The sequence below is a fragment of the Carassius gibelio genome, chromosome A12, assembly GCF_023724105.1.
Source record: "Carassius gibelio isolate Cgi1373 ecotype wild population from Czech Republic chromosome A12, carGib1.2-hapl.c, whole genome shotgun sequence".
Lineage (NCBI taxonomy): Eukaryota > Metazoa > Chordata > Actinopteri > Cypriniformes > Cyprinidae > Carassius > Carassius gibelio.
This window is the reverse complement of record NC_068382.1, coordinates 24,583,575-24,596,434: the sequence shown is the minus strand read 5'-3', so window position 1 is coordinate 24,596,434 and position 12,860 is coordinate 24,583,575. Positions and strand designations below refer to the sequence as shown.

General features: G+C 39.0%; 1 protein-coding gene across 5 annotated transcripts in view; it reads right to left on the bottom strand.

Annotated features, from left to right (window-relative positions):
- Window positions 1-12,860, bottom strand: part of LOC128025534 (nidogen-1-like) — a 95,410-nt gene that overhangs the window by 79,661 nt on the left and 2,889 nt on the right. For all 5 annotated transcript variants that reach the window (XR_008186174.1, XM_052611982.1, XM_052611981.1 and 2 more), the window contains exons 4-5: window positions 7,163-7,561; window positions 6,977-7,069 (exon numbers count right to left, since the gene is read on the bottom strand). Coding sequence is in view for 4 of the 5 variants with exons in the window: in XM_052611982.1 (XP_052467942.1) it covers window positions 6,977-7,069; window positions 7,163-7,561 (492 nt within the window). In the remaining variant the exon portion in view is untranslated. The remainder of the gene's footprint in view (window positions 1-6,976; window positions 7,070-7,162; window positions 7,562-12,860) is intronic.

The following is a 12,860-nucleotide window of genomic DNA, read 5'->3' as shown; positions in this document are numbered from 1 at the left end:
AATTCTATTTTTACACTTAAATACATGCGAGGCCATGTGACAGAAAAAGTACTGCTTCTGTTTAGGGATTTCTTCTTGAAATCTTTACTGTATCTACTAAAAACAACGTAGATATAATAATCAGAACTTTCTCATGTTAAGCAGAAAAATAAAGTTGACTAGCAGTTTCAAAGTTTAAGTTCTATCCTGGACAATTAACAATTTTCCCAATAATACTTACATGATTCTTTTGAAATGATCTTAGCCTAAAGATTAACTTTCTGGGATTGACAGTCACGCCATAATATGTAGATCTGGTTTGAATAGCCGGAGTCATAGATAGTTATAGATAGATAAATAGATAGTGAGAAAAATGGTGTTTCTATGAAGCCCATATTTATAACACATTATAAGGGTATTCTTAAGGCAATTATGATGAATGCATAATGCTTATATATATATATAATTAATTATATTTGAAAAAAAAGAAAGAAAGTGAAATATAATGATATGCGTTCAACAAGGTAGCCCAATAACCCAAACAACGTAACAGGCAACGCCCTTTGACACCCCCGAAGAAGAAAAAAACACCAACTTATATGTTTATGTTAGGCTACTCAGTCAGGCGCAGGCGCTCGCTCACTCAGTACGCGCTGAGTGAGCGAGCAGTTCATGCACGGTACGCGGTGGCCAATGCGTTTAACAGACCAGAAATAGAAGATCCTCCAATAACCAACAGGTCTGGTGTTTGGGTGCACTTTGGATTCCCTGTAAGCTATAATGGTGATGGCAAGAGAGTGGTGGATAAAAAAAACAACAGTATGTCGCATCTACATGACAATAGGCACCAGCTGGAATAAAAAAAAAAAAAAAAATTGTTGTGTATGTTGGCAGAATGAATGATACACACAGCAGACAATCGAGTCGTGTTAACTCACATTGTTTTTACTCTGAACTGTTAACTTCAATACGTCACTTTTATGAGTCACCACTAGAGGGCAGGCTTATCACAGAATGCTGATACCCAATAGTACATACATTACACTTTCCTCCCCCCCTAGATTAATCAACCTAAGAAACAAGAAATACATAACTATAAACTTACTGCATAACATTTACAATTAACCTGAACAATGTTGCCAACTAAAACACAACTACAAATCAAGCCTTTGGGGAGGTTTCCTACATCTCTCAGGATAACGTCTCTGTGAACCTGGGTGCTGTTCAGGTGTAACTGGAATCGTCCCATCTGGTTCATCATTTTGTGGTTCAGAATCGTTTGTGTTAACTGAGGTAAGAGGGGCAGTCTCAACAGCATCATTGACCTTGTCATTTACATCAGGGACATTGTCAGGTGAATCAGAAACAGGTAACAGCGAGGATTTTGTCTGACGATCCACCAGCTGATCTGCATGCCGTCTCCATGTGTTGTCTCCAACCTTTACTGTGTACATCAAGGGTCCAGTTCTGGTGGTGATGGTACCTGGCTGCCACTTTTCCAGTCTGTAGTCACGTGCTAAGACTTCTTGTCCTACTTGAAAGTTTCTTGTTTGTCTATTGTTCATGTGCACAAATTGTTTGTTTTCTACATCTCGTCGAACATCAGGTTTGATGAGATCCAAACGAGATCTTAAATTCCTCTTCAGGAACATCATCGCTGGTGTTTGACCAGTCGTGGAGTGAGTGGCATTTCTGTACATGAAAAGGAAGTTGTCTATTTTGTGTTGGAGCGAGATAGTGTCATTATCCATTGCTTTTATTGCTTTCTTGAAGGTTTGTACAAACCTTTCTGCCAAGCCATTAGTGGCAGGATGGTATGGTGCGGAAGTAATGTGCTTGACTCCGTTCAGCTTCATGAATTTCTGAAACTCGTCTGAGACAAACTGTCGTCCATTATCCGTGCATATCTGTTCTGGCAGCCCATTTCTGGAGAATATTGTTCTTAGCACAGAAACAGTCTTTTCGGATGTGGTTGTCTTCATTAGAACAACTTCAGGCCACTTAGAATGCGCGTCCACGGCGATCAAGAACATGGAGTCCTTGAATGGTCCAGCAAAGTCGACATGCACTCTTTGCCACGGTGTTGACGGCCATTCCCAGGGATGCAAGGGAGCTAATGGCGGAGAGTTCTGTGTCTTTTGACATCCTGGACAAGCCTTTGCCAGATCCTCAATCTGTTTGTCGATTCCCGGCCACCACATGTAACTGCGGGCAAGGTTTTTCATTTTTACAGTGCCCAAATGTCCTTCATGCAGTGTGTCTAGCATCTTACTGCGCAATTTGGAGGGAATGACGACTCGTAAGCCACACATTAGAGTTCCTTGACACACAGAAAGCTGTTCTCTCCTCGCTGCGAATGCTGGATATAGGGAGTTCCCTTTTGTCGGCCACCCATGTACAGTGATATCATAGACCTTAGACAATGTTGGGTCATTGCGGGTTTCTCTCTGAATAGTGGCATTTGTCACAGGAAACTGACTCACAATTGAGGTTTGAAACACGTCAGCTGGATCCATCGCCTTTGACTCTTCTGTCAACTTTAGTGGAAGACGTGACAAGCCATCAGCATTACCGTGTAGTTTGGTGCCTTTGTACTCGATATCATATTGGTGAGCACCCAAAAAGAGTGACCAACGCTGCAGCCGTGCTGAGGCCATCGCTGAGACACCCTTCCGAACATTGAAGATCGAGACCAAGGGCTGATGATCTGTGATCAGGGTAAACCTTTGACCATACAGATAATGGTGGAATTTTTTTACACCCCACACGAGACTAAGTGCTTCACGGTCTATTTGTGCATAGTTACGTTCTGCTGTCGTTAGTGATCTAGATGCGAAGGCTATCGGTTTTTCAGTGCCATCTGGAAACTTGTGTGACAGCACTGCGCCAATTCCATATGGTGATGCATCGCACGCCAGTCTGATAGGCATAGATGGGTTGAAGTGTGTCAGCACTACATCAGAAGTTATGAGCCTTTTGGTCTCTTGGAAAGCTTGTTCACAGCTGTCCGACCATTTCCACTGTGTCTTTGTTTGCAACAATGCATTCAAAGGATGTAGTACAGTGGAGAGGTTTGGAAGAAATTTGTGGTAATAGTTCACAAGTCCGAGATATGATCGCAGTTGAGACACATTTTGTGGGTGTGGCGCCTTTAGCACAGCTTCAATTTTGTCTTGTGACTTGTGTAGACCATCTTTGTCTATCACATGACCACAGTAAGAAATCTGAGACTTAAAGAACTCACATTTTTCTTTGTTGGCTCTTAGTCCATACTCACACAATCTCATCAGCACCCGTTGCAAGTTTTGGAGGTGATCTGAATCATCCTTCCCCGTTACAATGATATCATCCAGGTAACACTGCGTTCCCGGGATACCCTGCAACACCTGGTCCATCGCTCTCTGCCACAAAGCAGGGGCTGAGGCAATTCCAAAAACAAGACGGTTGTACTGATAGAGCCCTTTATGTGTGTTGATGGTCAAGAATTTCTTGGATTTCTCATCCATCTCCATTTGGAGGTAAGCTTGGGCTAGGTCAATTTTTGAGAAGTGTTCTCCACCAGACAAGGATGCAAAAATGTCTTCAATGCGTGGCAGGGGATACTGTACTGCATGAAGCGCTGGATTAATGGTCACTTTAAAATCCCCGCAAATACGCACATCTCCTGCTTTCCCTTTTTTGATCACTGGGACTATGGGTGTTGCCCATTCGCTCCATTCAACCCTTGTCAGAATTCCCATTTTTTCCAAATTTTCCAGCTCTGCCTCCACCTTGGGACGAATTGCGTACGGGACTGGGCGAGCTTTAAAGAATTTTGGAGAAGTGTTTTCTTCCAACTCCAGATTTGCTTTTATTCCCTTAAGTGTTCCTATTCCTTTCTGAAACACAGGTTCTGCATTTTCTATAATTTGCACTAGGGTCTTTTGTGTCTCTTTGTTATTGACTTGCTGGGACACATCCAGGTTTTTTATTGTGTGCCAGTCCACAGGTATTTTCCTCAGCCACTCACGTCCAAACAATGCAGGCCCTCCATTTTCCAACACATACAAGTTCAGTTGCTGCTGATTTTCTTTGTACTTCACAATTACTGGTAATTTCCCTTTCGGAGACACTTTTTCACCAGTATAGGTCTTTAATATCACTGATGTGCTTTGCAGTGGTATTTTTGAGAACAGTCGCTGGTAATCAGCTGCTGAGATGACTGATAAGGCCGATCCAGTGTCTAACTCCATTTTTAGTTTGACTCCTGACACTTCTGGTGTAAGCCAAATAACTCTTCGATCAGTCTCCTTAATACTGTACAGTTCCAAACATGAAAGATCATCTGTACCTGAACTTGTGTTTGTTTCATTTTCAGTAACTTGATGTACAGTGGCGGATTTACGTTTCACTTTGTGTGTTCTGTCTTTTTGTATCCTCTGTCTGCCCATTTTGCATACACGTTCGATGTGCCCATTTTTATGGCATTTTCTGCACTCTTTATCTTTGAACCAGCAGTCATTCGCATCATGAGACATTTTTCCGCAGCGATAACATTTCTGTTTTCTTTCCAATTTCAGTGACAGCTTATTTGTTGCACATTCCATTGTTTTTTGTTGCAATTCCAATGCATCTTTTGCTGCAGTCTCCATGGATATTGCTATGTTCAGTGCACGATCGAGTGTCAAGTCTTTTTCTGTCAACAGTCTTTTTTGTGTGCTTTCATTGTGCATTCCACACACAAGCCTGTCTCTTAATGCATCTGCCAGTCCAGCTCCAAATTGACAATGTTCTGACAATCGGCGTAGCTCAGCTATATATTCAGGAATGCTTTCTCCTTTTGCTTGGTTACGCTTATGGAATCTGAATCTTTCCGCAATTAATAGGGGTTTGGGGTTTAAATGTTCATTTAGAATGTCCACTATTTGCTGAAATGTTTTATCCGCTGGCTTTTCAGGGGTTAACAAACTACGGAGCAGTCCATACGTCTTTGCTCCCATCACGCTCAGCAAAACAGCCACCTTCTTATCATCTGCAACATCATTAGCCTCACAGTATAATTCCACTCTTTCCACATAAGTTCCCCAATCTTCAGCATTACTATCAAAAGCGGTGATTGTTCCAATCATTGACATTTTTGCTCGTTTGCAGTTTAGCTTTACACTTTAATTGGCTTCTCTTTCTTTCATGTGACTCACGCTGTCTTTTCACAATCTCTTCCTGTTACATGTCCATTAAAGTCTTGTTGACGCATCTGTAGTTGTTGATCCAGACCTCGTCGCCAATTTTGTTGTGTATGTTGGCAGAATGAATGATACACACAGCAGACAATCGAGTCGTGTTAACTCACATTGTTTTTACTCTGAACTGTTAACTTCAATACGTCACTTTTATGAGTCACCACTAGAGGGCAGGCTTATCACAGAATGCTGATACCCAATAGTACATACATTACAAAAATAAAAAAACACCAGCGGGAATACTTCAAACATGTCAACTCATTTACGCCGACATCACCTTTGTGTGTCAGTATCTGGGAAAAGACGAAAAAAAGGAGAAACATACACGCAACAAACTATCCCTGCAGCATTTATGCAGACATTTCCAACTGATTCAAACAGGGCAAAAGATTGGTAGGCTTAATTTACGTTATAGCCGCGGATATGAGACCTTACTATTTACCATTCATTCTATCATCACCATGGCTTACAGGGAATCCAAAGTGCACCCAAACACCAGACCTGTTGGTTATTGGAAGATCTTCTATTTCTGGTCTGTTAAATGCATTAGACATTTTGCAAGGAGCCTTCAGCGCGTGCTGAGTGAGGGAGCGCCTTAGGGGCCGTTCACATATCGTGCCTAAAAACGCATGGAAAACGCTAAGCGCGTCTTTCTCCTCCTTTCCAAAGCGCTCGGGCAGTTGCGCCCCTGAGGCGTCTGCCTTTGCTAAGCAACCATGACGTGCTCTCTCCATGAAGACGCGGAAATTTAAGCAAAGGATAAATGGATTTGCAGCTCTAAAAATCTCTTGCAGTAGCTCTGCTATTAAATTTATTTCAAAATTTCAATCCATATACAACTATGATCAGCTGTTCCTTCATCTTGGCTGAGTTTTAAACGTTGTTACGGGAAAGGATGAAGCTGATTGGTTAGTTCTTGTCACATGACCTGCGGTGCGCTTGCGGCATTCTGAAAAGTTGAGAGGTTTTTAATTTTTCCTGTATCTAAAACGTACCGAACCGAACTGTGACATCAGTGTATCATATCGAACCGAACCATGAATTTTGTTACACCCCTAATAAATAAATATATATATATAGGCCTATATATATATATATATATATATATATATATATATATATATATATATATATATATATATATATATATATATATAAAAACACTTATAATGGTATATCAACTCATGAATAATTATAAAAAAAATTATAATACATCATAATATTTACATATTTGTGGTTATAATTTTTAAGAGTATGATTATTTATAACACACAATGAGCACCATATTAAATCTACTTTGTTTATAGTATAATGGACTGTATCATATCTTGACATGATGAAAATCAGTTACAGAAATATTTAAGGATCAAAGACTTGAGTTGCTTTTAAAATATTCAAGAGTCCTTTTCCTCGAGTCGATTTACTGGGGCAATATAAAAGACTAAGTTGAAAACTGACTTGAGTTCGTATATCTACCTTTATTTTGCCGAAACAAATAATTAACATTTGCAACGGAATAACTTGACTTTGAGAAGAACTATTTGTAAAAACATTTAGCCTCTTATTTCTTTGTGTTTGGTGGTCTGCGCATAAAACACTTATTAAATTGTATCTTCTTTGTGCCAAATTCTATTTAATCTGAGTTATACTACTTTAACTATAGTTATATGCTATATTCTTTTGTAATGGGACAGAAAGAGGCATTTTAAGAGACTATTTGTAATAAAAATAAATGAGTAAAAAGATATTCATGAGGTTTAAAAAGAAAACGACAGTACCAGTGGTTGTGATTGGTGGAGTAATGGGTTCTGTGGGTGAAATCCTCTCTGTTGTTGTAGACACTGATGGGATGGACTGGATTGAGGCTTCTGCTATGAATATTTTATAATTTTTTATATCAGTATAAAACATTTTTAAACACAACTTAGAAAAGTAAATTTAATTACATACTAGTAAATACTCACCTACACAGTAAGCTCCACAAAACATTGGCTTGACAAACTCATAAACATAGTAATTTCCAGGACAGGCTTTGACTCTTATAGGGTGGGATGATAAATCACAGCAGCCACCCCATAAAGAAGTACAGACCTGACGGAGGACCACTCCATCTTCCAGCTGTGGGTGAGGGCCGTTGAGTGACAGTGGGTAAACAGTGCCACACATGCCATAATTAACACATGATTCTGGCATCCGGGCATTTTGACCATTGTAGAACATCCTGTACCAGCCATTCCACTCCACATTATAATCACACATGATATTGTAGTAAGAGATATTATTAGAATAGTCAGTGGCTCTCCAAGGCTCATCCAGACTGGTGTAGTTATAGCAGGGGTCCACACTTGGGGTGGTGAAAGGTACTATTATAAAGAGGCAGAAAGAGAACATCACATACATCAGATTTAATTTATTCAAGATAATAATATAAAAAACAAAAGTACAACTGATGATAAGCATGTCAGATATAATAATGAATGAAAGTACAGCATACCTGCACAATATACTGGTAATGGGATTGAAACAGTTGGTCTGGTAAATTTGTAGACATAATAATCTCCAGGACAAGCTTTAACTTGGATTGGTTCAGATCTGTAGCGACTGCACTGATCATAGCGAGAGCCGTAAACTTCAAAACTTTGGGATGACATTGGTGTGTTTGTCAAGTGTAAGATTTTGCCAGGCTTCTCAGTACATATGAAAAGCATTATATCTGGGTATTATGACTCTGACCCCACAAACTAAAATATCAGTTTTGTTATTAATTAAAAAAATAATAATTCCTAAGCAAATTTCACATTCAAAAATGCAAATTCTCCCACTGTAAACCTGTCTTCTCTGTTTTCCTAAAAGAAATGGAAAACTATTTTAATGTAATCTCAGTATCTACTAATAAGAAAGCTTTAAGGACTGTTAGAATTTGCTCTGCCTTTGATCTCCTTTTGTAATTTTGTTTAGATTTTGGCCTTTAGTTTCTTTTTCTTTCCTTTAGTTCTATTGTATTCTTTATTGATTTTTTTTTTTTTTGGGGGGGGGGGGGGGTATGTTTTTGTTTTCTGAATTAATAAAAAAAGAAAAAGCTCTCGCTGTGAATTGTATGCAATACGTTGTGCCTTGTATTACTTAATATGCGAATAATATTGATCACTGTTAGCAAGAGGTTTGTGTCAAAACACCAAACGAAAAACTGCAAAGCATAAGCGAAATCTGTGGCAATGCATTCAGAATTCACGATTAGCAAAAACGAATCTTTGAAAAAAAAAAATTAACAAAAAATGAAGCATATTTGAAGATTCTGTTTTGTGCGACTGAGTTCATTTTTTTTTTTCATTTTCATTGTGTTTTTCTTCTTTTGTAATGGCATATTTTTGATAGTTTCCGAAAAAGTTACGTTCAGTTTTATTGAAGCAAATGTAATGAACTCATCATAGGCAAGTCGCAATGCATAGCCCTTAGAGTTTATAGGAGGATAGTGAGAGATGAATTCAAAAGATCACACGCACCTGCAGCGCTTCTGTGAATAGAGAATACAGAAAAACTATATGCTTACATAAAAAGGAATAGGCATATACACTAAATATATTTCACTTAAATCATATCGACAGATTAACAAAACGAAAGAAAAAATGTGCTAAATTACGATTCATTGTGACACGTTCCACAGTTTTCGGAAAGGAAAACGAAATAGCAGAGAGAAGTTTCTTATAGGCCCATTTAGCAAAAGCTTTATAGTTTTAATTATTTTGCAAAAGCTGAAAGCTTTGAATAGGCTAATGTCTTGCTCCTAGCATATAACCAATCAGCTTTGTTATGACCATTGCGCTGACACAATATTATTTTGCTATATTAAAGCCTGTTCATTATCAAAATAAATAAATAACGTTAAAGAAACAAATAAAAAGCTACTCTGCTCCGTTTGTACAAATGTTGCATTCAGCGTGACCGAACCTCACTGTGCTGATAAAGCCGATGTGAAAGATGATGTTTTATGTCAATGAAAGTAAACACTATATATTAAATATTATTTTAGCATCCAGATATGTCGGGAACATGGAAACATTTGGGATAGGCGCCCTCTGGTGGTGAGAAGGAGACACACCGGGTCCAGAGTCATGACAGTAATCAGATAAAATTTCGATCGGATTGTAAGGGGTGTAATCCGAGCCAGAGGACATGTAAACACTTGATAGGATTGAAAACCGAACTGGAAAGTACTACTTATGCGCAGTGACGTAGAAATAGCATAATGTCTCATTATAAAACTACCTTTTTCACTCAGTGTCTATGAAGTGGAGCAGCACAACATCCCACCAGTCCCTGTTTAAGACTCATTAACAGACGACTTGGGTGGGGAAGGGGCACATTTACAATTTCATTTTTTAAATTTCTGTACAACAGTTCATATGCTGGTTGTTGCGCAATTAGGACCCAAATTAGATAAATATCACATGTGCTTTTAAAAACAGTATGCGGTAACAGTGCGAAACCCTGGATATTCATGCAGTGTGTGCATGTCAAAAGTGTAAATCCAAATAAACTGGCATTTTTTTTGTGATAAGCTATTTATATGGAACGGAATGGAAATTTGATCTTCAGCCATCACCTACAGGTAATGGTTCATTTGAATCGCATGCCATTACTATAACCCACCCTGTTAAAATTGTATCATCCCCCAGGTAAATAGGGAAACTTCTTGGAGGAGTTGGATGTGCTGCTATCGAACTTTCCCGAAGATGGTACTTCTCTGGTACTGCTTGGTGACTTCAGCATCCACCTAGATAAACCCCAGGCTGCTGACTTCAAAACTCTGCTCACCTCATTTGATCTCAAGCGAGTGTACTACAGCGACACACAAATCAGGCAACCAACTGGACCTCATCTACACGCGCTGTTGCTCTGTGGACAACTATTCAGTTGCTCCACTGCACACCTCAGACCACTTCCTCATTACTGCTAACCTAGCACTGACTCCTGAAGCGGCTCACACTCCAACGCAGGTCACCTTTCGATGGAACCTACGCTCACTCTCTCCCTCCATCTTCTGTGGTTTCATCCTCATTTCCTTCACTATCTCAGTCTTCAGCTCTGGACTCGAACAGTGCTACGGACACTCTTTGCTCCACTTTATCCGATTACTTGGACAACTTTTGCCCACTGTCATCTAGACCAGCACACACCACCCCATCTCCCCCCTGGCTGTCTCAGGTTCTCAGTGAACATCGCTCTAAACTCAGGGCTGCAGAGAGGAAATAGCATAAATCAAGAAACTCTACCAACCTCAGTGTTTATCAGTCTCTCCTCTCTTGCTTCTCTGCAAATGTCTTCACTGCTAAAACATCCTACTACCAAAACATCCTCTGCTCTTCTTAATCCGCCTCCACCACCTCCTCCATCTCTCAGAGATGGACGTTTCCAAACTTCTCCTGTCCAATCATCCTACTACTTGTCCACTTGATCCGATCCCCACTGACCTCCTTCAAGCGATCTCTCCTTCAGTCATACCTTCGCTTACTCACATTATCAACTCCTCTCTTCATTCAAGCAGGCTCGGGTAAGACCACTGCTTAAGAAACCATCTCTAAATCCAGCGCTTCTTGAAAACTACAGACCGGTATCCCTTCTTCCATTCAATGCAAAGACACTTGAGTGAACTGTGTTCAACCAGCTTTCTATGTTGGAGGAAGTGTCAGCCACATTAAAAAAGTTAACAGCTTAAGTCATTTGCGGATTAATGCGTATTGGAGATGCGAACCGTTTAAAATGATTCAGTTCGATTTGGTGAACTGGTTCAAAAAGATCCGGTTACAATTCTTCGTTCGCGAACAGGATATCACCAACTGCTTTGTTTTGAACTGTCTTACAACAGACACGGAAGAGAAGACAATGCTGAATAAAATCGTAGTTTTTGCTATTTTTTGACCAAAATATATTTTCGATGCTTCAAAACATTCTAACGGACCCTCTGATGTCACATGGACTACTTTGATGATGTTTTTCTTACCTTTCTGGACATGGACAGTAGACCGAATCATAAAAATGCAAACCCACAAACCCGAGGGGCAAACAGATGTCTGAGAATGACCTGAGAGGGTCATCAAAGTCCTAAATGTGTGAGAAACAAACCACAGAGAGTGTGTTTTATGTTATCCATGGAAAAATACAGCTGCTAAGACTTTGTAACCTTGATTGCAGGAACTCAGTGTTACTCTATGACTGTCTGACCTTCTTTGCAAAGGAATAAAAGCTTTCTTTTTAATTATAACCCAAAAGTGAGCCGGTCTCTTATGCTGAGGAGAGTTGATTTAATTTTGCCACAATACTTCCTTTCGCATGCACGTGCTCTCAAGTGTCCAAGGCCGCAAGTGTTTGAAAAGGACAATAGAAGAGGACTCAGTTCTCATCTAAATTGAAACACTAGCCTATATATATATATATATATATATATATATATATATATATATATATATAGTGTATAAATGATCAGTTATTACAGAAAGTCATAGATGTGAGATGTAAAGTTGGAATCATAAGAAATAAGTTCAGAAGTTCAGAGATATAAAAATCGCCTAATGAGTTTTTCTTGTTCTGTTCATCTGGATGTTATGTTTTCATAATGGCCAACTGACTGGACAGTAGATTATCTCTGTGTATTGCGGCTGATTTTATGAGCCCCACACAGACTGAAAAACAAACGTGTGGCATGATTTTCAATCTGAGTTGATTATATTTTAGCAATAGTGAGACTCTGAATCGGTCAAATATGCAGCCTTAACACCTAACTTTTGAGGTGAAGATATTTTTTTGTCCTGTTGTCCAAAAACTATTTTAATGTCAAAACAAAACATACTTTCTGAATCTGCATGCATCGTGAAATGGACTGAACAGAACTGTTTGGAATTTGTGCATTTCACAAATGGCACAAATAAACACATTAGGCTAAAATATGATCAAGTTTTAAAGCAAAAATAAAGTTTGTACTTGAAAGTTTGTCCATTGATTATTTCACTGCTTAAAGGAACGCTCCACTATTTTTTTTAAAGGCTCATTTCCGAAGAAAACTTTATTCAACAAATGATATTATGTAAATACCCAAGATAGATCTAGTGATCAGAATCTAAAAATGTATAGTCACAGATGTATTTATTCAGAGAAAGTTTATAAACTTCTAAGAGACATCTAGTAGTTCGATTGTGAAAATGTAGTCACAGGTGTATCTGTTTAACTGGTTCTCATTCTCTGTTGTCTAACACCCTGCTGAACGCCTGCTTGGGCTGATACACATTGGTGTTTTTTACATGTAGCCATGTCTTACAATAAAGGCTTTTTATAGTTTGCCTGCTATGCGAGTAACTGAATGGGGATTGTTTTGTTTTTTTGCAATGGAATACACAGTTCATTTTTAGCTAAGTAATATTATTGCCTATATAGCTTATTTTATTATTAAAAAATGATTTCATAAACACATGAACACATGTCATGAAATCCCGCTGTTTTAGTACAGGTCTATCATACTGTAGGAGCCTAAATGTGTGTAAAAAGGTGATGTGTTATTCTCATGTTGACAATTGAGTGTTAATGTGAACATTCCAGAGATTTCAGTGTAAACAGGTTTCCTTCCCACTGCTGTAGGTAGATGTTTGATCCGGAAAGGCCAAAGGTTTT